The sequence below is a fragment of the Anomalospiza imberbis genome, chromosome 27, assembly GCF_031753505.1.
Source record: "Anomalospiza imberbis isolate Cuckoo-Finch-1a 21T00152 chromosome 27, ASM3175350v1, whole genome shotgun sequence".
Lineage (NCBI taxonomy): Eukaryota > Metazoa > Chordata > Aves > Passeriformes > Viduidae > Anomalospiza > Anomalospiza imberbis.
The window spans coordinates 582,213-604,016 of record NC_089707.1 but is presented as its reverse complement, the minus strand read 5'-3'; the positions used below and the strand labels follow the sequence as shown (position 1 = coordinate 604,016).

The 21,804-nt window shown below is 59.3% G+C and overlaps 4 protein-coding genes across 9 annotated transcripts; 1 reads left to right on the top strand and 3 right to left on the bottom strand.

Moving 5' to 3' along the window:
• Window positions 1-79: 79 nt before the first annotated feature.
• On the bottom strand, window positions 80-4,082 carry CD320 (CD320 molecule). The gene is made up of 5 exons (XM_068173883.1): window positions 3,931-4,082; window positions 3,546-3,755; window positions 2,598-2,669; window positions 2,096-2,244; window positions 80-1,767 (listed from the first exon to the last, which is right to left on the bottom strand). The coding sequence occupies exons 1-4, from the start codon at window positions 4,010-4,012 to the stop codon at window positions 2,099-2,101; spliced, it is 510 nt and encodes a 169-aa protein (XP_068029984.1). The 5' UTR covers window positions 4,013-4,082; the 3' UTR covers window positions 80-1,767; window positions 2,096-2,098.
• Window positions 4,083-5,112: 1,030 nt separating this feature from the next.
• Window positions 5,113-6,698, bottom strand: NDUFA7 (NADH:ubiquinone oxidoreductase subunit A7). The gene is made up of 4 exons (XM_068173884.1): window positions 6,591-6,698; window positions 6,417-6,466; window positions 6,174-6,323; window positions 5,113-5,356 (listed from the first exon to the last, which is right to left on the bottom strand). The coding sequence occupies exons 1-4, from the start codon at window positions 6,639-6,641 to the stop codon at window positions 5,260-5,262; spliced, it is 348 nt and encodes a 115-aa protein (XP_068029985.1). The 5' UTR covers window positions 6,642-6,698; the 3' UTR covers window positions 5,113-5,259.
• Window positions 6,699-6,702: 4 nt separating this feature from the next.
• Window positions 6,703-7,257, top strand: RPS28 (ribosomal protein S28). The gene is made up of 3 exons (XM_068173885.1): window positions 6,703-6,812; window positions 6,883-6,930; window positions 7,005-7,257. Exons 1-3 carry the CDS (start codon window positions 6,774-6,776, stop codon window positions 7,125-7,127), a joined length of 210 nt encoding a protein of 69 aa, XP_068029986.1. The 5' UTR covers window positions 6,703-6,773; the 3' UTR covers window positions 7,128-7,257.
• Window positions 7,258-8,792: 1,535 nt separating this feature from the next.
• Window positions 8,793-21,174, bottom strand: KANK3 (KN motif and ankyrin repeat domains 3). 6 transcript variants are annotated; one of them, XM_068173877.1, is made up of 11 exons: window positions 20,097-20,228; window positions 15,574-15,648; window positions 13,564-15,300; window positions 12,949-13,048; window positions 12,611-12,808; window positions 12,030-12,117; window positions 11,475-11,694; window positions 10,996-11,138; window positions 10,544-10,744; window positions 10,361-10,459; window positions 8,793-10,184 (listed from the first exon to the last, which is right to left on the bottom strand). In XM_068173877.1, the coding sequence occupies exons 2-11, from the start codon at window positions 15,608-15,610 to the stop codon at window positions 10,128-10,130; spliced, it is 2,880 nt and encodes a 959-aa protein (XP_068029978.1). In that variant the 5' UTR covers window positions 15,611-15,648; window positions 20,097-20,228; the 3' UTR covers window positions 8,793-10,127. The 6 variants fall into 6 exon arrangements, with proteins under 6 accessions (XP_068029978.1, XP_068029979.1, XP_068029980.1 ...); XM_068173878.1 differs by having other exon boundaries at window positions 8,793-10,181; XM_068173879.1 differs by having other exon boundaries at window positions 10,367-10,459.
• Between the last annotated feature and the right edge of the window lie 630 nt (window positions 21,175-21,804).

Sequence of the window (21,804 nt, the reverse complement as noted above, 5' to 3'; positions counted from 1 at the left end):
AAGGTCAGGGAGCCCCTGGCCTCCCAAATACAGAATCCACGCAAATGCACGTATCCAGGAAAAAGAAAAACTCCAGAACTTGTTAATTTCACATTCTTTATTCTCCTGTGTCAGTCACCACAGCCATCTCTGTCTGTCCCTATGGAAACAGCAGGTTGTGTGTGTCCTTGCAAATGACTCCTTGGTACTAAAAATAGCAGCCCTGGAATAACTCGGGACTCCATACCACATATAGAAGTTTCTCCTGTGGGGTATGGCAGCACTCACACGCTATCCAGGAGCGGAAGACTCCTACTCCAAGGCTGGTGACTGGTGTCTGCTTGGCAAGTCAAGTTCCCACCTTCAAGGCACAGAGGTCAGCAGCCAAGGCAGCAGCTTGGTGCGCTTTAGTGATCACTTGTGCAAGGTGCACGTGGCCAACGCTGAACCAGAGACACTGGGCACTAACCTACCCCTGCACGGTCAGTTCTGAGAGGTACACAGCACTCAGTCCTTGGGTCAGACACTATCTGTGTGGCACGTGGAGCCCTGGCCAAAGACATGACTTATTTCCAGGGACACCTCCACTAGACCAAGATGCTCAGAGCCCTGACCAGCTTGGTCCCAGGGATGAGGCAGTTGCAGCTGCTCTGGGCAACCTGAGCCAGGGCCGCATCATAAAACCCTCCTTTGTGTCCTACCTAAGCCCACCCTCTGTCAGTTTGTACCTGCTGTCCCTTGTCCTTACAGGCCTCGGTGAAAAGCCCCGCTCCATCTTTCTTACAATCCCCCTTTAGACACAGACAAGACACAACAAGGCTCTCCAGAGCAATCTCTTCTCCAGGGTTTGCCCTAACAAAAGTGCAGGGCATTATCAAAGTTCACGAGGTTCCTGTGGGCCTGAAGGTCCTTCTGGATGACATCGCCTCTCCAGCTGCACTCCTCAGCCTGGTCTCATCCTCAGACTGGCTGAGTGTCCACCTGATCTCACTCTACACACTGATGAAAACACGGAATAGCACTGGCCCCTCGAGGGACAGCACTCATGGGAGAACAGTTTTAAGGAAGAAGCCATTAAGAGTGTTAGAAGGAGCCCCATGCAGCATTCGGCATTGGGGTGGGCAGAGCAGGTCTGCTAAGCATGGAGATGTTGTGGAAGGGAGTGTGAAAGGAGCTGCCGGCCCAGGGCCGAGAAGCTCCTTGCCCCACACAGGCTCAGGTGACAGCACAGCAAAGCCAGAGCAACTGTCACCCCCATGGAGGCACTGTCAGTAAAAGCCTCCTGCGCATGGGACTGAGCAGCATCAAACAGTAGTGCAAACATGGAGTATTTGTCTGACCTGTGCAGCCAGTGAGTGCCTTAGGAAATAGGTGAGAAAGCTCCCGCTCCCTGACAAAATCCAGGGGGAAGAATGGGACAGATGAAAAAAGGTTCTTGGCTGGAAGTGGAAGGAGACAGTTGAACAGCACTTAGCATTTCAAGGAGAAAAACATCTTCGAGTCCAAGGCCACAGTGGTGGGCATCAGCAGTAATGACTGTCATGCAGAACAATGAAGACATTTCTACCACCTTTGGGAGGGCTGATGTCACAGTGCAGGGAAGGTCCTGTGCTATTTCTGGAGCCAAGGTAGTCCCACAATCTAAGACCCATTTACAAAGGGAGTGTCCTCTTGGTATTCCAGTGTAACAACCCAGATTTGAGAGCTGATGTCCAATTCAGTCAGGATCTGTGGTGAGCAGGAGACAGACCAGGCTAGTCTCACCTTATCACCTTGGGATAAGGATCCCTGTTACAAAGCCAGAAAAACACCTGGTTATTGACAGTCCTTTGGGAAGAAACCTAGTTTGACTTCAATTTATGCAAAGTGGAGGAAAAAGTCCCACACCAGAAGATCAGTATCTTAGCAGGACTGCTCCATGTCCTTGACAGCGGGGAGGAAAGGAGAGAGTTCTGCTGCTGCAGGGCAGACTGAAACCCCATGCACCTGGTTGGCAGGCATCAGGGAAGTTGGGAAAACCTACCCCCAAAGGGGAAAGCTCTAGAAGCCAGAAACACAAGGCAAGAATGAATTTCTCCCTCAGGCACATGGAGCACGGGGGATGCAAAACACTTACCCTTCAGGGCAAGGAGCCTTTCTGGCACTTGCCAGGCATCAGCTGCTCCCTGGATGCTTTTTCAAGACTGAAGGTGTCAGATCTGGGTTTTATTTTGGACAGACCCCACACAGCAAAAGAACTTGCTGCTACCAGGATGATCAAGAGCCCTAGAGAGGAGAGTGCACAAGCAGAAATTCACTCACTGCCCTGGTCTTGGGACAGGGCACTGCTGCTCAACACCATGAGCCAACAAGCAGAGATGAGCAGTGTCCCTCGAGGGCAAGGGACAGACGGAGAGGAGGTAAGCTAGTGCCAGACTGCATGGAATGACCTTTCCAAAGGCACAACACATCCAAGGCAGAGCAATAATTACGCTCTGGTGCAGGCCTCCCTTAGTCCTCCCAGCGCAGCAAAAGCAGCTCCCAACAGAGGTCTGGAATTGACCCCATCAGGATACTCAATTTATAGCCCAAGGTGGGTAGGTCCAAGACCACGTGCAGCGCTCTTGAATCTCACATACCTGCAACAATCAAGATCCATGTGTGACCTTGACTCCTCGATGGCACAGAGAGCTCAGGCATAGCTGAAGGCTCTGTGAAAAAAGAGAAACAAGTCCATGAGGCTTTCAACTCACCTTACGGTCAGCATTCAAAGCAGTCTTCAATCTACACCTGGCTGAGTTCCCAGCTCACATCAAGAGCACCAAAAGGCCTTTTTCAATTGAAACAAAACCTTATCTGCTGCTACTGGAGGAAAAAAGTTCTACTGGAAATGCATAACAGGGAAAGGTGGGAAAGTTCCAGCTGGAGCTGGAACTGCAGCATCCCAGCCTGTCCTCATGGCACTGAGAAGCCACAGGCACAACCAAAATGCAGCTCTTCACCTCGCCTGCCAATTGAACAGGTACAGGCATCAAACCCAAACCCAGTCACTCACATCTGCAGTAATCCCCCTCCTCTACACACCCTTGGAAACTCCCGGGTGAGGGAAGCCAGAAGCAGCTTCCCAAGCACCCCAGACAGACAATGGGTCTGATAAAGGATGTCCAGGGCTCTGGTACCGACAGTACTGGGGTGCAGACACAGCCGGACACAAGCCCAGACACTGTGTCTGCAGCTCCTGGCCAGCCCTGGTGGCCCAGACTTCCTCCTCATCCTCTTCCCTTCAGCCTGCCCATTCCCCAGAGTTCAGAGGAGCTCGGGCGATGGAGAGATTTTCGAAACAGCTGCTGGGAATTGCATGCTCTGGAAGGAGGAAGGATGTACTTCAAAGGCCCTTCCCGAGGGAGCCCTGAGGGGCGCCATCGTCGTTCCCACCAGAGGAAGCTGAAGGTGCGGGTCCTTCCGCAGCGCTTCCTGCACTCACAGTGACCCGCGGTGACCGCAGCTGCCCGGATCGGCCAGAGACGGCGGGGAACAAAGGCTTCGGTCCGGCTTGCCGCCCCCGCCCGCACCCCGGGGCCCCGTACCTGCGCTGCCGGTGGGCGGCACCGCCGAGCTCCTCGGCGGGGTCACCGCGGGGCCGCCGGGACTCGGCTCCGCCGCGGTCGCGGTCCCGCAGCCCCGCTCGTCCTCGCCGTCCTCACAGTCGGGGTGGCCGTCGCAGCGCCAGTCCTGGGGGAAGCAGAGGTCGCCGGGCGCGCACTGGAACTGGTCCGGGCGGCAGCGGGACGGGGCGGCTGCGGGGAACGGGAGCGTGAGGGGAGGCGGGGGGGCCCGGCGGGGAGAGCCCCCCCGCGCCCCGCCACGAGGCGACCCCGCGCGCGGGGCGCGCGAGGGCTCCAACCAATGAGAGCGCAGGGCGTGCGCGGGGAACCAATGGGCACCGCCCGCCCGGCCGCTCCCCCAGCTCACCGCTGCCTGCAGGGAGCGGCAGCGCCAGCGGCAGCAGCAGCAGCACCGGGAGCCCTGACGGCAGCAGTCGCGGCCCGGCCATGCCGCGGGCCCGCACCGGACGGACTCGCTGGGGTCGCTGCGCCGCTACAAACGCAGAGCGTGCAGGAAAAGCGCGTGCGCTCCACCCCGATTTCCACCAATGGGGTGCTCGCGAGGGCGGGGCGCGGGCGCGCGCCCTTGAGGAAGCCCCGCCCACCTCCTGTGGCCTTCGGGGCGGGGCCAGGCCACGTGACGGAGGGGCCCCGCCCATCCCGAGCGGCGCTGCCGAAGCCCCGGAACCGGCGCCGCGGCTGTGCCGGTGCCAGCCCGCCTTGCAGCCGGCACACGGAGCTGCCAGCGCCGGCCGAGCCCCTGCCCAGCTCCAGGAACAGCCCGGCCCTCCCGCAGTTCCCCGGAAATCCCTCGGCACCGCGGTCGGCAGTGAGCTGCTGTCCCCGCGGAGGCGCTCTGCCGGAGCGAGCAGGGTGCAGTCGCGGCAGGACAGCGGCACTAGCGCTGGGGGGCTGTTGGGGAATGGCTGCAGGGCCGTGGGTCGATGGAACAATTGTTCCAGCGATCCCCTGTTTAAGACCCCAGAACCGAGCACTGTGCCTGGCCTGGGAACAGCACACATCGCATGTACAGATAGCGAAAGACGGCATATCCTTGAGATATGAGCTGTACAAGAACAGGATGTGAAACATGACGTACCTAGTGAAATGAGATGTACTGAGCTGGAAGATGAAGAACTTGGCTGCAGCTGCAACCGCAAATAGAAGAAACATGTAACAATGACCCTTTATGAAATAACCAATGAGAGCTTGTTGCTGACTTTGCTTGTAGAAAACTATATAAACTGACAGGATCTTTGAATAAATCAGAGCTTGCTTATCAATCATATTGATTGTGTGCTTGTCTTCCCTCACTGCCCGCGGCAGGGGGCGACTGCCCCAGGCTGCTGAACTTGTCTCGCAGAACCTGGGCCCGGGGGGAGCCCTGTGAGCAAGGCTGTGCTTTACTCAGCTCTGTTCTTCATTGACTGACTACAGCTTACAAATGCCCCCGTCCCATGTCACTATTCCAACCAACCAAATACACTGGTATTGAACAGCAATAACTTGAATGAATCAAATAAAATACACAAAAATACAAATAAAAAATGGGGGGTAGTAATCACAGCTTTATATACATTTATTAACCAGACACGAGCTCCCTCCAGCAGCTTGGAGCCCCATCCAGCACAGCCTCCCCATCAGAGCTGCTCTGGAACCACCTGTGCCCATCATACAGCCTCAGCTTGCTCCCTGCTCACAAGTAGGGCTCATCCCTGGAAATTTCCCACTTCCTAGCTGGTGGTCCTGGTGTCACTGGTTTCTTGCCTGCTGTTGTCACTGCACCACCTGAACTGGGGTAGAGAAAGGAAGAGAAAGAAAAAGCTTTAGCAACACTCTGGAAATCACACTTGAATTTCATCAGAAGTCCAAGCTGCAAAGTAGTGCTGGAGGTGTTTGTTAATCAGAGTCCCAGAATGGTTTGGATTGGGTGGGACTTTAAAGCCCACCTTGTTCTAGCCCCTGCCATGGGCAGGGACACCTTCCACCACTGCAAGTGGCTCCAAGCTCTGTCCAGCCTTGAACACCTCCAGGTATGGGGTAGCCCCAGCTGCTCTGGGAAACCTGTGCCAGGGCCTGCCCACCCTTACAGCCAAGAATTTCTGCCCAATATCCCATCCATCCCTGCCCTCTGGCAGTGGGAGCCATTCCCCGTGTCCTGTCCCTCCAGGCCTTGTCCCCAGTCCCTCTCCAGCTCTCCTGGAGCCCCTTCAGGCCCTGCAAGGGGCTCTGAGCTCTCCCTGGAGCCTTCTCCTCTCCAGGGGAGCACCCCCAGCTCTCCCAGCCGGGCTCCAGAGCAGAGGGGCTCCAGCCCTCGGAGGATCTCTGTGGCTTCCTTTGGACTCGTTGCCACAGGTCCCTTCTTGGAGGCCCCAGAGCTGGCCACAGATGCTCCAGGTGGGGTAGCGCCAAAGCAGAGTGAGTGAACTTCCTCCCGCCTCACTTATTTGCAAGCAAACATAGACCCAAATCATCAGTTCCACGTTCTTCTGCCAATCTGGGTAACGTCCCACTGCCGCTGGGCGCGTTCTGTACTCCCGGTACAAATCAGGACAAGGCTAACCCCGCTCCACGGCGGCAGCGGCGCACCTCCGCCCGCGTCTGACCTACCTGCCGGCCTGTGCCCCCGCGGGCAGGGTTCTCTGCGCCGCCACCACCACCACGGGCGGCAGCGACTCCCGCCGCCCGTCCCGGCTGCAGTAATAGTTATCGGCGAGCTTGTGGCTGGGGCCCACCGGGAGCCGCGGCGGCGGCTGGGTCCTAGGCAGAGAACGACCCGAGCGTCAGCGGCGGGGCCGGGGTGGGGGCGGCTCAGCGCGCCGCCCGCCGCCCGGCCCGGCCCGGCCCCGGCACCTCTTAGCGATCTCCTCATAGCGCAGCTGCAGCTTCGCCTGGAGGTCCCGCTGCAAGGCAAGGCCAGAGCAGCTCAGGCGGAGCTGCCGCCCTGCGCCGGAGGCTCCGCGGAGCCGGGGGCGCAGCGCAGCGTCCCGCGGGGCAGAGGAGCCCCGAGCCCGGGGTTGTTCTTACCCCCGCCAGGAAGTTGCGGAACCGCTGGATCAGACGAGTTGCCGTCGCCATCTTGGCCGCGGTGAAGGGCAGGGGCGCGGGGGGCGCCGGGAGCGCGCGCGCGGAACGCTGGGTCTCGCGAGACTTGGAGCTATATAAAGCGACGCGGGGTTGCGCCGCCCCTTTCTGCGCCCCGGAGCCGCCATGGACACCAGCCGCGTGCAGCCCATCAAGCTGGCCAGGGTGGGTACGGGGGCCGGGGGGGCTGCGCCGGGCCGCGGCACCGCGCTGACCCTCCGCTGTGTCCCCACAGGTCACCAAGGTCTTGGGCCGGACCGGCTCTCAGGGGCAGTGCACTCAGGTGAGCGGGCGGGGCCGGGCGGGCGCGGCGCCTCAGGCCGGGCCCGGCCAGGCTGACGCGGGCCCGCCCCGCAGGTGCGTGTGGAGTTCATGGACGACACGAGCCGCTCCATCATCCGCAACGTGAAGGGGCCGGTGCGCGAGGGCGACGTTCTCACCCTGCTGGAGTCGGAGCGCGAGGCCCGGCGGCTGCGCTGAGCTGGACCCGGCCCCCCTGCGGCCGGATCGTCCATCGGGGGATGGAGCCTGGCGCAGCTCGTTCGGCCGTGGGGCGCCGGTGGGGAGGAGCGTGGCGGCCGGGTCACTGCAATAAAGGGTTTTTTCAGTAGCCCCTTGCCCGGGTCTCACTCATCGAGCGCCACCCGACACCTCTGGTTTGTCTCACACCTGAGCACCTGCTGCTTTCCTCGGGTTCAGTAGCAACATGTCCTGCTTGTTACTGGGGTTACACATAGTGTCTTCATTGTAATATCACTGTTATTGCATCTTTGTTGACCTGTCACAACAAAAATAACTGTTTTGATTACAGTAGCCTTAATCCTGACCTTCCAGTTTTCTGTATGTGATGGTGAAGTGGCACTGGAAACTTACTGGACCTCAGTGGCATTAAATCACAAGTTAAAGGCCAAGCTTGGTACCAGCTTCAAAGCAACAGTCTGCTGCTTCTATCTGTCTGTTGTCAGTAAAGTGCTCAGTGAATGCTGCCATAAATACACCTACTTGCTGTCCTTCCTGGCAGTCACCCACAGGGAGCAAGTGCTTGTCACTCCTGCTGACTCCTCCATCTCAATTTCTTTGGCTTTCCCTTCCACCACAGAATCAGTTAGGAAGATGTGTTGTTTTAGAATATTACATAAATCAAAAGTAGGGCTGAAAAGTTTAGAATGAGCCTTAAAACTGTGCTGGTTCAAGGGCAGGTTTTTGAGGATTGGCATTTTATATCTGCTTAGAGAGTGGTCCAGGTTTGTCATGTGTTTGGGCAGTCAGATCTGCAGCCTCTCATGTATGGTCTCTGATGGGAGTGGGTTTTGTCTACAGTGTCCTGAGCTTGACTGAGGCAATTTAGAGGCAGGTGTGACTGAGGATTTGGGTGTCCTAAAGCTGAGCAGAGCACTGCTGGGGCAGATATGCATTATGTTGAACTGGAGCGGGCACTGAGGATTGTTGCAGGGCTGATGTTAGAGTGTTTGTGGGATTTGTCCTTTCTGCCGGTTTTGGTCGTGCCCTGGGCAGCTCATGGCCAACATGAGGTGAGGAGTTTGTGCCATGGAGAAAGCCCTTGTGTTTGTGCTGTTGCTTGATGTAGTTTGTGATTCTTTGGGGGTTTCAGTTCCAGAGAATTAGCACAAGGCTGTCCTCCCTGGCTCCTGTCATGTAGCAGAGCTCAGAACTAGTCGTGTGTCAGAAGTCCTCTCAGAGTTCAGTTCTGTGGCTGCTGTTCATTCCCCCGCAGCTTCATCAGTGACCCAAGAGTGTTTGCTCTGGCCCCTGCCAGCCCTCAGTGCTGGGTGACTTGGATGGAGTGGCTTAGAGAGCTTCTGGAGTATCCCAGGGGTCAGCCTGGTCCCTGTCCACCTGAGGAGGGAGGCAATTTGCATCCTCACACTTGGTCTGGTAATATCAGCACCACAGAGAACCAGGGGTGGTGCAGGGCTGCAGAAAGAAATGGGCAAAGACACTGCTGCAGCTGCCTGGGGCCACTTCAGCAGGAAGAAAACCAGACCGAGGGATGTAGCCAGTGCATAAACTTGCAGTGAATGACTTGGAATGTGGGGTTACCCGCTCAGGTCGGGGGCTGTGCCTCTGCCGTAGGGCTTGTGAGCCAGACAAGAAGGCAGGAGACTGCAGATGTCACTGTAATACTTCAAAATAACTTTAAATTTTATTTATATCTTAAAAATAAACATCAGTATTAAAATACCAGTAAACAGAGTAGTGTATTAGGGAGTGGCAGCGAGCGCTGTATATCAACTCCAGTGCAAAGCTGAGAGCAAGTTTCTGGGGAGGGTTGTGGGGCTCCCCAATTCAGAGCAGGTCAGGCAGGGGCAGAAATGGGGAGGCTGGGCCAAGGAGCAGGGATGGGGGACATAACACACTACCTTTGTGAAGGGCTCAGAGCAGAGCTGCGTTCCCATGCAAAACCCCTCTTCCTTCTGGTCCTTGTCCTCAACCCTGTTCCCACCCCACATGGTGCTCATACACTTGCACAGACACATTCTCTGACATACGTGTTCCCTTTGCAGCCTCCACGTGTGTGCTCTGAGCTCTTCTGGCCCATGTGTTTTTTCCTGGTGCTATCTTCAGCTGCTCCTCCCCTTTGGGATGGAAAGTGGGCAGAGAGGGACTTGGCTGTAGGCTCTGGCTGTCTGCACAGTCTGTGGGACTGGCTAATTGGGGAAATGTTTAGGAGGTAATTGGTCTCTTCCTTGGGAGAAAGACCTGCTCCCCTTGTGGGTTATAAGATAGGCAGACTTAGTCCCCAAATGCATCCTCAGCCCCTTTTGTCACTTGGCTGCAAGGCCAACTGCTTAGAGGTTTTGCTCCCATTGAGCAAATCAAATCCCAAGTGATTTCATGTTGAACTTCATCCCTTGGCCTAGCAATATTGTTTTTTTGCTTTGTATGCATGTGCTTGAGAAGAGAAAAAAAAAAATCAGATATCAGCCAGGAAAGGAAATGCCAGAAAAGAAGGGCAAGTATTTGAGTCTGGAAATACTCCCAGCCCCTGTCCAACACAGAATTCCCTCTCCCACTGCTGTACAGGATGTGCCTGCAGAGCACAGTGTCCCTGCTGGGGCCAGGACCCCTCACTTGCCCTCCTGGCTCCATGTCACTGGTACTGCTGCCTTCTTGGAGCTGCCAGAGAGCACAAACCAGGTGCTGTTTCTGCTGGGTTGGTTCTCTGCTCTTCCTCCTTGCTGAAGGCTCAGAAGTGGCACAGCTATGGTGGTTGTGGCAGGGAGCAAAGGGGATGGGGTGGCTTCTGCTCACTGCATGTCCCACCCTGAGGTCACTTGGTGGTGAGGTGGCCGCGTGTGGGCTGCATCCAGTGGAGGAGACGGGCGAGGAAGGCCCAGGGATGGTGCTTTTGACAGGACTAAAGCTGCAGAGAGCGGTTTGGCAGAGAGAGGTGGCAGGTGAGGGGATGTGAATCACAGCCCAGTGCTGATGGTGGCCCCTGGCTGGATCCCAGTCACTCTAGTTTGGTTTCTTTGGACTCCCAGGGCTCTTTGTGGCTGTTGGTGAAGTCCCCTGCTGCAGAGAGAGTAGTCGCCTGAGACCCCTCCAGTGACACCTGGTCAGGGCCAGCAGGGCTGTTCTGAGCACGTGGCACCTGAACTGCTCTGCTCTTGCTCCTGCAGCCTCTTCCCGGAGACACATGTCTGTGTCTCAGCCCTTTCCCCTCCCGTGGGGAGTAGTGTGGTACTCACGGGGACCTGCGCCTTCGTGCTGTTGAGGTGTTCATAGAGGAGCGCAGCGATGTCACTGTGACCGGCCTCCAGTGCGATGGCAGCAGCATTGTTACCATCCTAGAATGTAAGGGAGAGCGTGCAGAAAGGGGACTGGGGATGGGACATAGCATGGGCTGCCTAGGCCCAGGGGCAAAACCTTACACTGTCCACGATGGAGATGTCGCAGGTGGGCTGAGCCAGCAGCAGCTTCACAGTCTCCAGGCGGCCGTGCTCACAGGCACACATCAGCGCGGTCGAGCCCTCCTCATCCTGCAGGTTCACGTCGGCCCCGCAGGCGAGCAGGGCTTCCACCATCTCCTGCCGGCCGTGGCTGACAGCCAACATCAGCGCCGTCTGGCCAGCCTGCAAGGAAGGGACGCTGCCAGGCCACCCCCGCCCCCACTGTGCTACCCACTTGTCCCCACACCACAGGACCACTGCTGTGACATCCCTGCTGCCAGGCAGGAGGAGCTCCTAAGGTGATGCCCTCCCCATGCACTGATGCCTCCAGATTTTGGAGCCGTTGTCCTGCCCTTGGAAGAGCTGAGCGTGGCTCTGGCATCTGCCCGGGGGTGGGGAGGGTCAAGATGTGGTGGCCCTCACACCGTACCAACCTGGCTGGCCTTGGCATTGACGTTGCCCATGCTGAAAAGTCTCCTGACCACATTCATGTCCTCCTCCTGCTCAACGGCTGCCAGTGCTGCCAGCATCAGGGCGGTGTACCCAGCTTTGTTCTGGTGGTCCACGTTACAGATCCCTGTGGGAGTGGGCAGAGGGGGCTCAGGATGCTGCAGGGCTGGTGGGAGACATGGACCAAGCCATGCGCCTGGCTCCCCCTCCCAGTCCTGCCCAGGGCGCTGTGAACCTTCCCACAGGCACAGAACTGCTGATGGGTCTCCCCCATGAAATCTGGGCTCCCAAATGGGCTGGGGTGACTTCTGCCCCCCACACCTATGAACAGACACAGCCCAGGGCAGCTCTCCTTGCCCCTCTGCTGCCAATGCCTTTCCTGTGTGCTGACAGGGCCAGGACATGACCTGGGGTACAGTGGGATGGTGGCCAGGGGATGTTTCTGGGGCTGGGAGGCACTGACCCGTATCCAGCAGCAGCCACACAATGTGGAAGTTGGAGTGAGAGACGCTGTAGTGCAGAGCTGTGTTGCCATTCCCGTCTGCCAGGTTCACCACGTGGGCCAGGAGAGCTGGTGAGACCTCGGCAAAGGCCAGGAGATGGTTGGCAACCGTGTCAGGGACGGACGACTTTTGGCTGGACAGACGGAACCACTCCTGAAGGACCAGGCTGCTGCTGGCGAGCTGTGGGCAGAGAGAGGCTGAGCTCCCCCTAAGCCTTTGCATGCCCTCACACCCTGGCACCCACCCTCTGCTGCCAGCCCAGGTGGCAGGGAGCAGAATCCCTGCTCCAGAGGGGGTGGGTGAAGGCAGGACCCTGAACTGCCCAAACCCATGCTGGGCATAGCCTGAGCTGAGTCCACATGGGTTTTGGGGTTTCTGGACAAAACCTGGAGCAAAGGGCTGTATTTTGGGGGAAGGTGCTGAACCAGGCTTTGCTGGCCCCTCTCTGAGTATGGCCAGATCTGGGGATGTTGGCAGGGGCTGGGCAAGCCATCCCACCCCAGCATTCCACTCACCACCTCTTTGCTCTTGGCAGCACCCGGGTGGCCCAGGTGGGTCTTGACAATGAGGCAGGCCTCCCTCATCCTGGGGCTCAGCTCGAACCTGTTGAGAGCATGAGGATGTCCGTGGTGTGGGGCTGCATCACCCCACCAAAGCCGTGAGGTCCCCAGTGCCCGTAACTCTCTGCAAGGTCCCCAGAGTGCAACCTCCAGCCCGATGGCTGCACCCTGGCTGCTCCGCCTCTGCAAACCACCATAGAACAGAGCCTTATAGGGATGTGCTCGGGCACGAGTCGCCCATTCTTAGGCCACATTTTTTCCTTTTGTTGAAAAATGCTATTGAAGGCTGTTGGTTTTTTTGTCCCCCTCTAAACTATCTTCTGCAGCAAAGAAGCATCTGGGGCCTCTCATCCTTTCCTTAGCAGACCCAAGAAATTGGAAGGATTGTTTCCTGATGAATGGTCTCTGCAGCTGAATGGGTTTTTCCCACTGGCAGCACTGAAACTGGGACAGATGCCCCAAGCTGGCAGGGCCAGTGCCATGGCTCCCAGCTGAGTAGGGCCAGGGAGCAGGGAGCCTTCTCCGCTGGCACTTACTTTTCCTTCACCTCAGGGGGCTCCAGCAGGCTCACATCAGTCCCCTTGTACTCCAGTCTGGGCTCGCACGTGCCTTCCTCAGCCTCTTCCTCTGAGGTTTCGGTGTCTCCCTGCTCTGAACTGTCAGAGCTGTCGGCAGAAGCCTTCTCAGAGGAGCTGTTTGCTTCTTCTTCCTCCTCACTGGATGTGCTCTCATACCTGCACAGAGGGAGGATGCTCAATGGCAGCACAGTACCAGTCTGGCCCCCTTCAGGCCCTGCCACTGGCCCTAGCCCAGGACAGGGATGCAGGGGACCAGGATTGGCTCATGGGGGTGGCAGGAGCCCCTGAGCACGTACTCCCCGTTCAGCACGCCCACAAACTGCAGGCTCTTCTTGCTGCCCTCTGCCTCGCTCCGGGGAGGACCATCTCGCTTCTTCATTATGGACTTCAGGGCTCCTGCAGGGAAAGAGATGAATCTCAAGGGCCAGTGAACAAGAATCATAGAATTTTAGAATCATGGAATGGTCTGGGTGAGACCTTAAAGATCATCTCATTTCAACTCCACTGCCATGATCAGGGACACCTTTCACTAGACCAGGTTGCTCAGAGCTCCATCCAACCTGGTCTTAAACACTTCCAGGGATGGGACATCCACAAGTTCTCTAGGTAACCTGTGCTAGGGCATCACCACTTCATAGTAAGGAATTTTTCCTAATATCTAATCTAAACCTATGTTTTGAAACCACTCCCCCTTGTCTTGTCACTACATGCTCTTGTAAACAGTCTCTCCTGGAGCTAGCCAAGCACCCCAAACCCACTAGACTCAAGGGCAGGCATGGAAGGGACATGGGCAACTGCTGGAGCACTGGGTAGCATTGGCCCTGCAGGCACTGTCCCCAACAAGGCCATCCTCTCTGTTCCTGCAGGAACATTTCAACCCCGACCCTGACATCATCCCTGGTGACACTCACCGGTTGCAGGGCTTGGGGCAGCTCCACTGTCCTGTGCTGGGGCTGGGTCCCCGTTGTCATGTGTTGTCTCCAGCACAGCCGGCCCAGGGCCTTGGCTGTCTGGGCACATCGCCCCCGTTGCTCCTGTACCCGGCACTGAGGGGCTGCTCAGGCCATCATCCAGGCCAGGCTCCATCACCTCACCCACACCAGGCTCCTTCTCCTCTCCTGCCAGGACAATGCTGCCCACATCTGTCTGGCTGCCCTTGTCATCGCAGCTGGCAGCTGAATCGGGTCCGACTGCCACGTCCCGCCCGTCGGGGCGGCAGCCCACGGCAACGCAGGAGGTTGGGGGGCAGCACTCCACGCCTGCCTCTGCCATCTTTGGGGGGTCGCCAGCTGCCCGGCTCTGTGTCACTACCACAGCCTCCACCAGTGCCTCGGCCACCTGCGGCACGGCCATCACCTCTTTGTCCGCCTGCCCACGGGGCCGGCGGGCGCACACCTCCAGCCGCAGCTCCTCCAGCTCCCGCGTGGCCTCCTGCAGGTGCCCCTCCATCAGGGTGATTACCTCCTTCTGGTGCCCCACCGTCTGCTGCAGCAGCTCCAGCTCCCGCTCTGCCTCAGTGGCCAGCCCCAGCGAGGACTCTATCACCCAGACAGCCACATCCCTGCGTCCCCGTGTGCTGCCGTCTGGCGCATCCCCACTCTCCTGCAGCGACCGGTAGTAGAAGACGGCATCTGTCATGGCCCGATCCTCCCCCACTGCCACAGAGCGGCATGGCCTCTCAGCCACCCTGGGGCTCTTGCCTGGCCAAGCCCTGATGTTCCGCTCTGGCACAGCCAGCTTCTCTGTCAGCTTCCTCAGCTCTGCAATTTTGCTCATTCGCCCCTTCACGGGCTCCGCTTCGCTTTCTGGACCTGTGCGGGGTGCGTCCTCACCCCCTGTCCCTGCCTCAGAGCCAGAGGGGTGATACAATGCCTCGCCAGGCTCTGCTGACAGCTTCTCCAGCAACTTGGCCTTCTCCCTCTTCAACTCGCAGATCTGCATCTCCAGGAGTGGGATGGTTTTCACCTGCTCCTCCAGGTCCCGGAGCTGCCGCAGGGCTGCAGCCATCTGTTCCCGCACGTGCTGCAGTGGGGCTGTGCCGAGCCCTGCAGCTGGAGTGCTGCGCCCCGAGCTGCCAGGGCTCACCCGGCCCCGGCCTGCCTGGCCCTCAGCGCCCACTGGCACCCAGTGGGGTGGCTGGCCCAGGGCACCTGGCAAGCCCATGTGGGAGGGACCGCCACCATCCTGCAAACGGCCCTGCTCCTGCTCCAGCCTCCTGCTTGTCTCCAGCAAGGTCTTCTCCACCCGTGGGTTTGGCACGAAGCACCTGCGGGTGGGAGGTGGGAGCAGCCGCACTGGCGGCGGCGAGATGGGGTGGGAGGTTGGCTTGCTCACGGGTTCCAGGGGTGCTCGGCTGTGCGGGGACAGCAGCAGCGCAGTCCTGCCCTCCTCGCTGGCCGTGGAGGTGAGGGACTCGGTGGAGGTCCAGGCGCTGGTGTGGCTGCTGGGGCTGCGCAGGGTGCTGGGCGTTGGACGGGACCCTTTCACCCTGCGAGGCAGTGGCACTTTCTTGAGTGTTTGGCCACTTTCAATATCATCAACATATTTCAGGAAATCAAGGTCCAGCAGGAAGCCATAAGGGGTTTCCACAGAATATGAACTCTTCTCTCCATCGTCCTGGTCCCGGTACAAGAATGGGCCCCCAAGATCTGCAAGAGAAGGGACGGTTAGTGGAGACAGGATGGCTTTTCTAAGTGGGTTATACTGGAATTTACAGCCTGCAGGCCCATCTCCTCCATGATGTGCAATGTGTCTGTCTCCAGCACCCTCGGTGCCATAGGGTATCACAGGGCACACAGTCCATGTCAGGGTTGGTGCTGGAGTGAGGAACTCCACTGTGATGGGACAGGACAGCTCAGCCCTGCCACCCCCCTTGCACCCCTTCCACTGTCACTACCTGGTGACAACCCTGGTCTTTTTACCTGGGAGGTTCTGATTCAGGGGTGCTGGCTGAGCCATCTTCCTCCCAGAATGCTGCTGACCAGAAGACCATCAACCTGCAATGAGACCACATCCAGTGACCCCAGGGCTGGTGAGTCCCAGGCAGCCACACAGCCCTGACCCTTGACTGGGGAGAGCCCCGTGGCTGCCCCCTGCCATTTGCCAGGTCCCCTGGCCTCCCCCAGCCCAGGGCTGACACTGGAGCTAGGCGAGCGTGGTGCTGCCTGTGGGGCCAGGATTGTTTGTACATTTAAGGAATGCTCCACAGCTCAGCTGGGATGGCTGTGCTGCCAGCTCCAAGGGTCACGAGTTGGAGCTTGGCCATACAGTGGGAGGAGGCCAGGAATAAAAAGAGGCTGAAACCTGTATAGGTGCAATACTCAGCGTGAAGTTTGCTTTGGATAAAGGGAAACGATGCTTTGGCAAAGGCATGTGAGAGCAGGGAGCTGCCAGTACCTGTCAGTGAGGGGTGTGATGCCCATTCTTCCACTCAGGGTGCCCCACAAGGCCTCAGGGGTGTCCTGAGAGGCCAATGACCCCCGGGAGGGACCTGACTGCTTTCCTCTCTCCATAATGTGGGATAAAGCAGAGGGGAATGAAATGGGAGCCTGGGTTTCCCAGGAGCCAGGCATGGACACACTTGAGGAGGGCCAAGAGGGTATGGCTGTGGTCCAGAAGTGAGCTCATGGCTGGGGGTGCGACCAGCTGTGAGCACTGAGCTAGGACCTGCTGCAACATCTGGCAGCATCTGGATGCTGGGGCCCAGGTGTGAAGTGCTCCTGGCAGGAGCAGGATGGGACAACAGCACCTTGGGAGCACCCATTACTGCTGTGCGTGGCACTAGAGTTCTGATGACTGTGCCCATGGGGCTGAGCAGCTGTTAGTGGGCAAAGCATTTGGCACTGGGCTATTTTCAGAGGAAAGCAGGAGAGGAGGAATGCCACAGAGGAATGGTGGCTTGGGCACAGCCCTCAGGGAAGCTGAGGCTCAGAGCTGCCCAGGGACGGTGCAGGATGTGGCCTTGGCTGCAGAGAAACGCCCACGTCTGCCCCTCACGCTGATGCTGCAGCCACTCCCTGGCCCTGGCGCTGCAGCTGCCAGCCCTCGGTCCCCCTGGCCCCATGGAGCCGGCAGAGCAGCTGAGGCAGTGCCCGGCCAGGCTCGGGCTGGGCACCGAGTCCAACTGCTCAGAGGTAAGACATTTCCCACTAGCCACCAGGATAGATTTTTAGGGCTCTCCCACTCCTCTGCCAAACCACCCACAGCCGATGCAAATCCCAAATTCCACCTCCCTCGGAATCATCCCACCTTTGAGCAGGCACCCATTCCACCTTCCCTGGGAACATCCCGGCTCCATGCTGGCATCCACCATTCCCAAGCTGCTGGCCTCATGCCCAGGAGGGTCCCACACATCCCCCCCACCTCCTCTAATCCCTCCCACCCTGGGAAGAGTTTGGCTTCCTTCTCTGCATGGCCCTTACTGCAGGTAATTAAACAGTGCTGGGGCCAGGACAAACTTCCCGCTGGGCTCCACACACGTTGTAAATCAAAGAGGAAGAGAGAGCAACAGGAGCCAGAGCCAGCGGGAGCGTTTCCTCGGGGGGAAGTGGCCGGCAGCTCCCTTCCGCCGCCCAGCCTGGGTATTGTCCTGCCTGGGGACAGGAAAAGCCTCCTCTGCCAAGGCCTGGAAACCTCCTACACCACTCCAGCAGCAAAGGTGCCCTTTGCACCAGCACTGCACTGGTGTCCCCTCCACTGAGCTGAGGACAGGCTGCTTGTCACCTGCCATCCCCCATGTCCCCTTCAGCCAATGTCAGCAGCTGCATCCCGACTGTGGGGGACATCCTCCCACTGCTTCCAGACCCCATTTCTTTTGGTCTGACAGGATTGGCTGGACCAGGGCATGAGTTTCTATCTTCATCCAGCTCCAAAAATGGTGATGGGACCTGTCAGCTACCAACCATGTCCAACTGGCTCCAGGGACCCCAGGATGTTCAAACGCCCCTGCAAGGTGCAAACACTCCCCAGGCTCCTCGGGCTGTGCAAACTGTCCCTGGACTGGGGAAGAGGTGTGGGGCGGGATTGGACAAGTGGGGGCAGGTGGTCCCAGTGTGCAGCAGGTTGAGTCCCCACACCCGTGGCCCAGGCACTGTCACCACCAGCCGGACCTGGCTGCCACAACCATGGCACCGCTCAGGCAGCCACACTCAACGTGGGCTGAAGTCTTGCTGGGGCCAATTATACCAGCCACTCTGGGGCCAAAGGCTGATTTTCAGCAGCTTCAGCTGCTCCCCTGGGCACTGGTGCAGGTTGCTGAAGGGTCTGGGCACATGGACCCCTGGGGGGAGCACTTACATGATCCCAACTCTCTTTGGAAGCAATGAAAACGTTGTTTCTAGCACTGGTGTTTCAACAGAAAAGCAGGATGGTACAAGCAAAGGACTGGTAGGGAGGCTTGGCAAGGAGGAGGAGGATGCACCCAACCACCCCTGTGGAGGCAGGGCTATGCTTTGCCCTGGGCTCACACCTGTATCTTCCCCTCGTGCTGTTGTACCAGTGAGAAACTTGGGGCCGAAACTGGAGCTGCTCTGCTTGATTATGGTCAGAAGTCATGTCAGGGATGAGAGAGGCTGGGCACCTTGGCACAGCTGAGGCATCACCCAGGCCTCATGCCCCAGCCCTAGCTGCAGGCAGCACCTTGTGACCCCTGGCCTCATGGGGCGATTTCCCCTTGGGGTTCCGAAGCTCCTGGACTGGCAGAGGAGAGCTCTGGGAGAGCTGTTCCTAAAGCTTGAGACCTTTGGGCCCTTTTCCTCCCCCGGGGCCACCGCTGTAGCAGCCCTCAGCCCAGTTCAACCACCTGCTGCAGGGTAGCCAGAGCTGCTTCACCAGCAGGGCCAGGGCTGGACACAGACAGGGTTCTCCCTGGTTCTCCTCCTGAGCCAAAATACTGAGGTCATGAGGAATGTGAGAACAACAGAGTCCAGAGCAACCCTGGCCAGCACAACTTGATTTATCTCAGCCAGGCATGCTTCCCTCGTAGCTGAGCAGGCGATAAGCCCTGAAGCTTGGAACTGAGGCTGTTCCAAAGTTAAAGGGAAACCACTGAGCAAGCACACAGCTTCCTCCACTGCCAGCAGCCTGCCAGGATTCGGGCTCCTCGCACAGTCAGCTGTCACATGTGCTTGTCACCTGCAGTGCAACCTGCCAGCACTGTGGCTGGGTGCAGCAGGAGGTAACCAGGGCTCACGACACCTTCCTGTCCCTGTCCCCTGCTGCAGGGGCTGGATGGGACGGCCTGTGCCTATCTGCCCAGGCCACTGTGGCCATGCTGTCTATGCTGGAACTCCTCCTGGAGGAGCTGGATCCAGGTGGGTGGATGCACAACGCTGACCCAGGGAGAGAAAGGGAAATGATCATCTCAACAGCCTAATTTCAGGGTTGGACTGTTATTTCTGGAGTTGTCGTCATCAATGGCCTGGTTGGCTGGGAGGCCAAAGGGGCTGCCCAGGCTCTGCACCCACTCCAGCCCCTCAGGGACCTCCCTGAGCTCACACACAACAGGTGTAGAGTCCACACACAGACTTACCCACGTGGGGATCAGCTCTACCAGTCCCCTCACACCTACAGCACTATAGGCTTCCTACAGCTTCACTAGAGAACATCAAACCCTTTCCTCGCACCCTCACCACAGCTGCCCAGCAGCACCGTCCACCAACACCTCCCGATTCCCTCGGGGCTGCTGACAACACACGCATCAATAGCGATGGCCTGGGCTTGTCCAGCTGTGAGGAGGGGTTTGGAGATCAAACTAAATTTACAAGCGGGGAGCCCAGGTACAGCCGGGGTACACACACAGCACCGTGCACAGCCCCACGGTGGGATCTCCACTGCACGCCGGAGCACCCGAGCCCCGCAGCACTCCCGTGCCCTTCAGCACCCCAGAGGGGCCTGCAGCAGCCGGGGGTGCCACGTCCCACCACCCGGGGAACCCACAGCACGCCCAGCCTGAAGAGGTCCCCAGGACCCCAGGGAGTCCCCAGAAGCCCCAGCCCCACCATTCCACAGCTCCCTGGGAGTCCACCAGCATCCCCAACCTTAGGGGCTCCCGGCACCCCGGGGATCCCCAGCGCCCCGGGGTGCCAGCAGCACATTCCAGGCACCCGCACGTCGGGGCGACAGCCCGTCCCCAGCCCAGGGGACCTCGGGGAACCCCCGCCGCCGCCAGCCGGAGGGGGGCAGTTCCAGCCCGGCCCCGGCCACGCTTCCCTCCCGCTCCTGCCGCCGGGGCCGCTCGGGCGGAGCCCCGGGGCCGCGGATGCCGGGGCCGCCCTGTCCCGCCGCAGTCCCGCCGCGTGTGCGGGGCTCCAGCGCGGCCCGTCGGGGGCCACGGGCGGCGGCGGGTGCGGGGCCCTGCGGGGGCCGCCACCGGGACGAGCTCCCCCCCGCCGCCGCCGGGCCCGCCCGGCCCGGCCCGTCCCGCCCGGTCCCCGCCGTCCCTCACCGTGCCGCCGGACTCCTGGGCTGCAGCCTGGACACAGCCCCGGGCCCGGGACTCTCGGGCTGCTCCGCGGCGCCGGGCAGCGCTGCCCGCCGCAGCCCCGGGCCGAGGGCGGGAGCGGGAGCGGCCGGGGCGGGGCGGGGGCGGGCGGGGACCGGCCCCGGGCCCGGCGGGACGGGTACCGCCCCCGGCCGCTCGCCCCGCGGCATCCCCGCTAGCTCCCTCTCCGCCTGGGGAGGGGATATCGCTGCCCCCGTGGCCGCCCGGGGTGGATGTGCCCCGTTCCTGTCACCTGGGGGGAGGGGTGTCCCTTACCCTTGTCACCCCCAGGTCCCCTGTCCTGATTACCCTGGGGACGGGGTGCGCCTACTGCAGTCACCCTGGGGACGGGATTCTCCCTAACCTGTCCACATCGGGGACGGCCACCCTGCAGAAAGGGGGATCCCCTGCCCACATCACCCCGATGCTGGAGTACCCTCTGCCCTGAGCTCAACCCCGCTGCTGGCCGGGGCCCGGCGGGTGGCTGGGGTCCAGCTCCCTGCACCACCGTGCTCCCCCAGCACAGCCACCCTCGCACATCTTGCCCTCGTCGCACCCACGGCCGCGAGCAATGTGCCTCCGGGCCTGGCTGGGCTCCCCGGGCCTGGCCCCGCTGGGTTCCTGGCAGCCCTCCCTGTCCCAGCAGCGGCTGTCTGTCTCCTTTTCTTGCCAGCTTTCTTCCCCGCCTGCTTCCCGTGCTGGTCGCTGAGCCGCGAGCTCTGGGCTCTGGGCTCTGCCCCCACCCTGAAAGTACCCCGGCCATTCCCCACCTTAGAGCTTGCCCTCACTAACTGCTGCAGACCTTTTCAGCGCTGAAACCCTCAGCAAAAATTTTTGCTTCTTTTTCTTTCCTTTTCAGCTCTGAACTTCACGGGTATTTTTCCATATCTGGCACTTCTGTAACACTACTCACGGGAAGAGCAGGAGAAACAAGATGTGCTTCCCGACGTCCCTCCCAGCTGCTGGCGGGCAGTTTGGGGACTTCCTGGGAAAGGGTTTGCATCCGGACGGAAGTACCTTAATAGCTCTAATGAATCTACCTCCACTGACAGACCTCGTCCCTCTCCAATTCATTTGCATACTTGGCCTCCTCAGCATCCTGTGGTAATGAACTTGGTGATTTCACGCCCTCAATCGGTTTCCAAAGCAGGTCTGGAATACCACTGCTCTTGCCGATTCTCTGACTGCTTGGAGAAGAAATGGCCTGGGTCCCCTGCACAGTATGGCTTTACCTCCTTCTCTGTCCAGGTCAGGAAAGGTGAAGTCTGGGGCGATGAGCCAAGTCCCAGCAGTGCCCAGCTGGGCTGTGGAGCTCATGCCCCACATCCTGGCTCAGAGTTCCATGATGGGCCCACATCCAGGTCCCTCACTTCTGCTCTTGGACATCTGACAAAAATGTCACCCACCTCCAGGCAGCAATTCTAGTTTCCTCCCTGCAAAGGGAAAAAAACAACAAAGGAGGAGTTGAGGAAACATGAGCTTGGGAAAGTGATGTCACCGCAGCTCTGTGGGTGCCAGACCCCCACGTGACTGCTGCCACCCCAGCACAGGGGCTGAGCTGGGGAAGAGTGAGGAGACTACAAACAACCCAGCACCACCAAAGAAATACAGCCCTGGGGCTCCCTGAATGTGGTGGTGGATCACAAATCTGTGGCAGCTCAGAAATATTTCT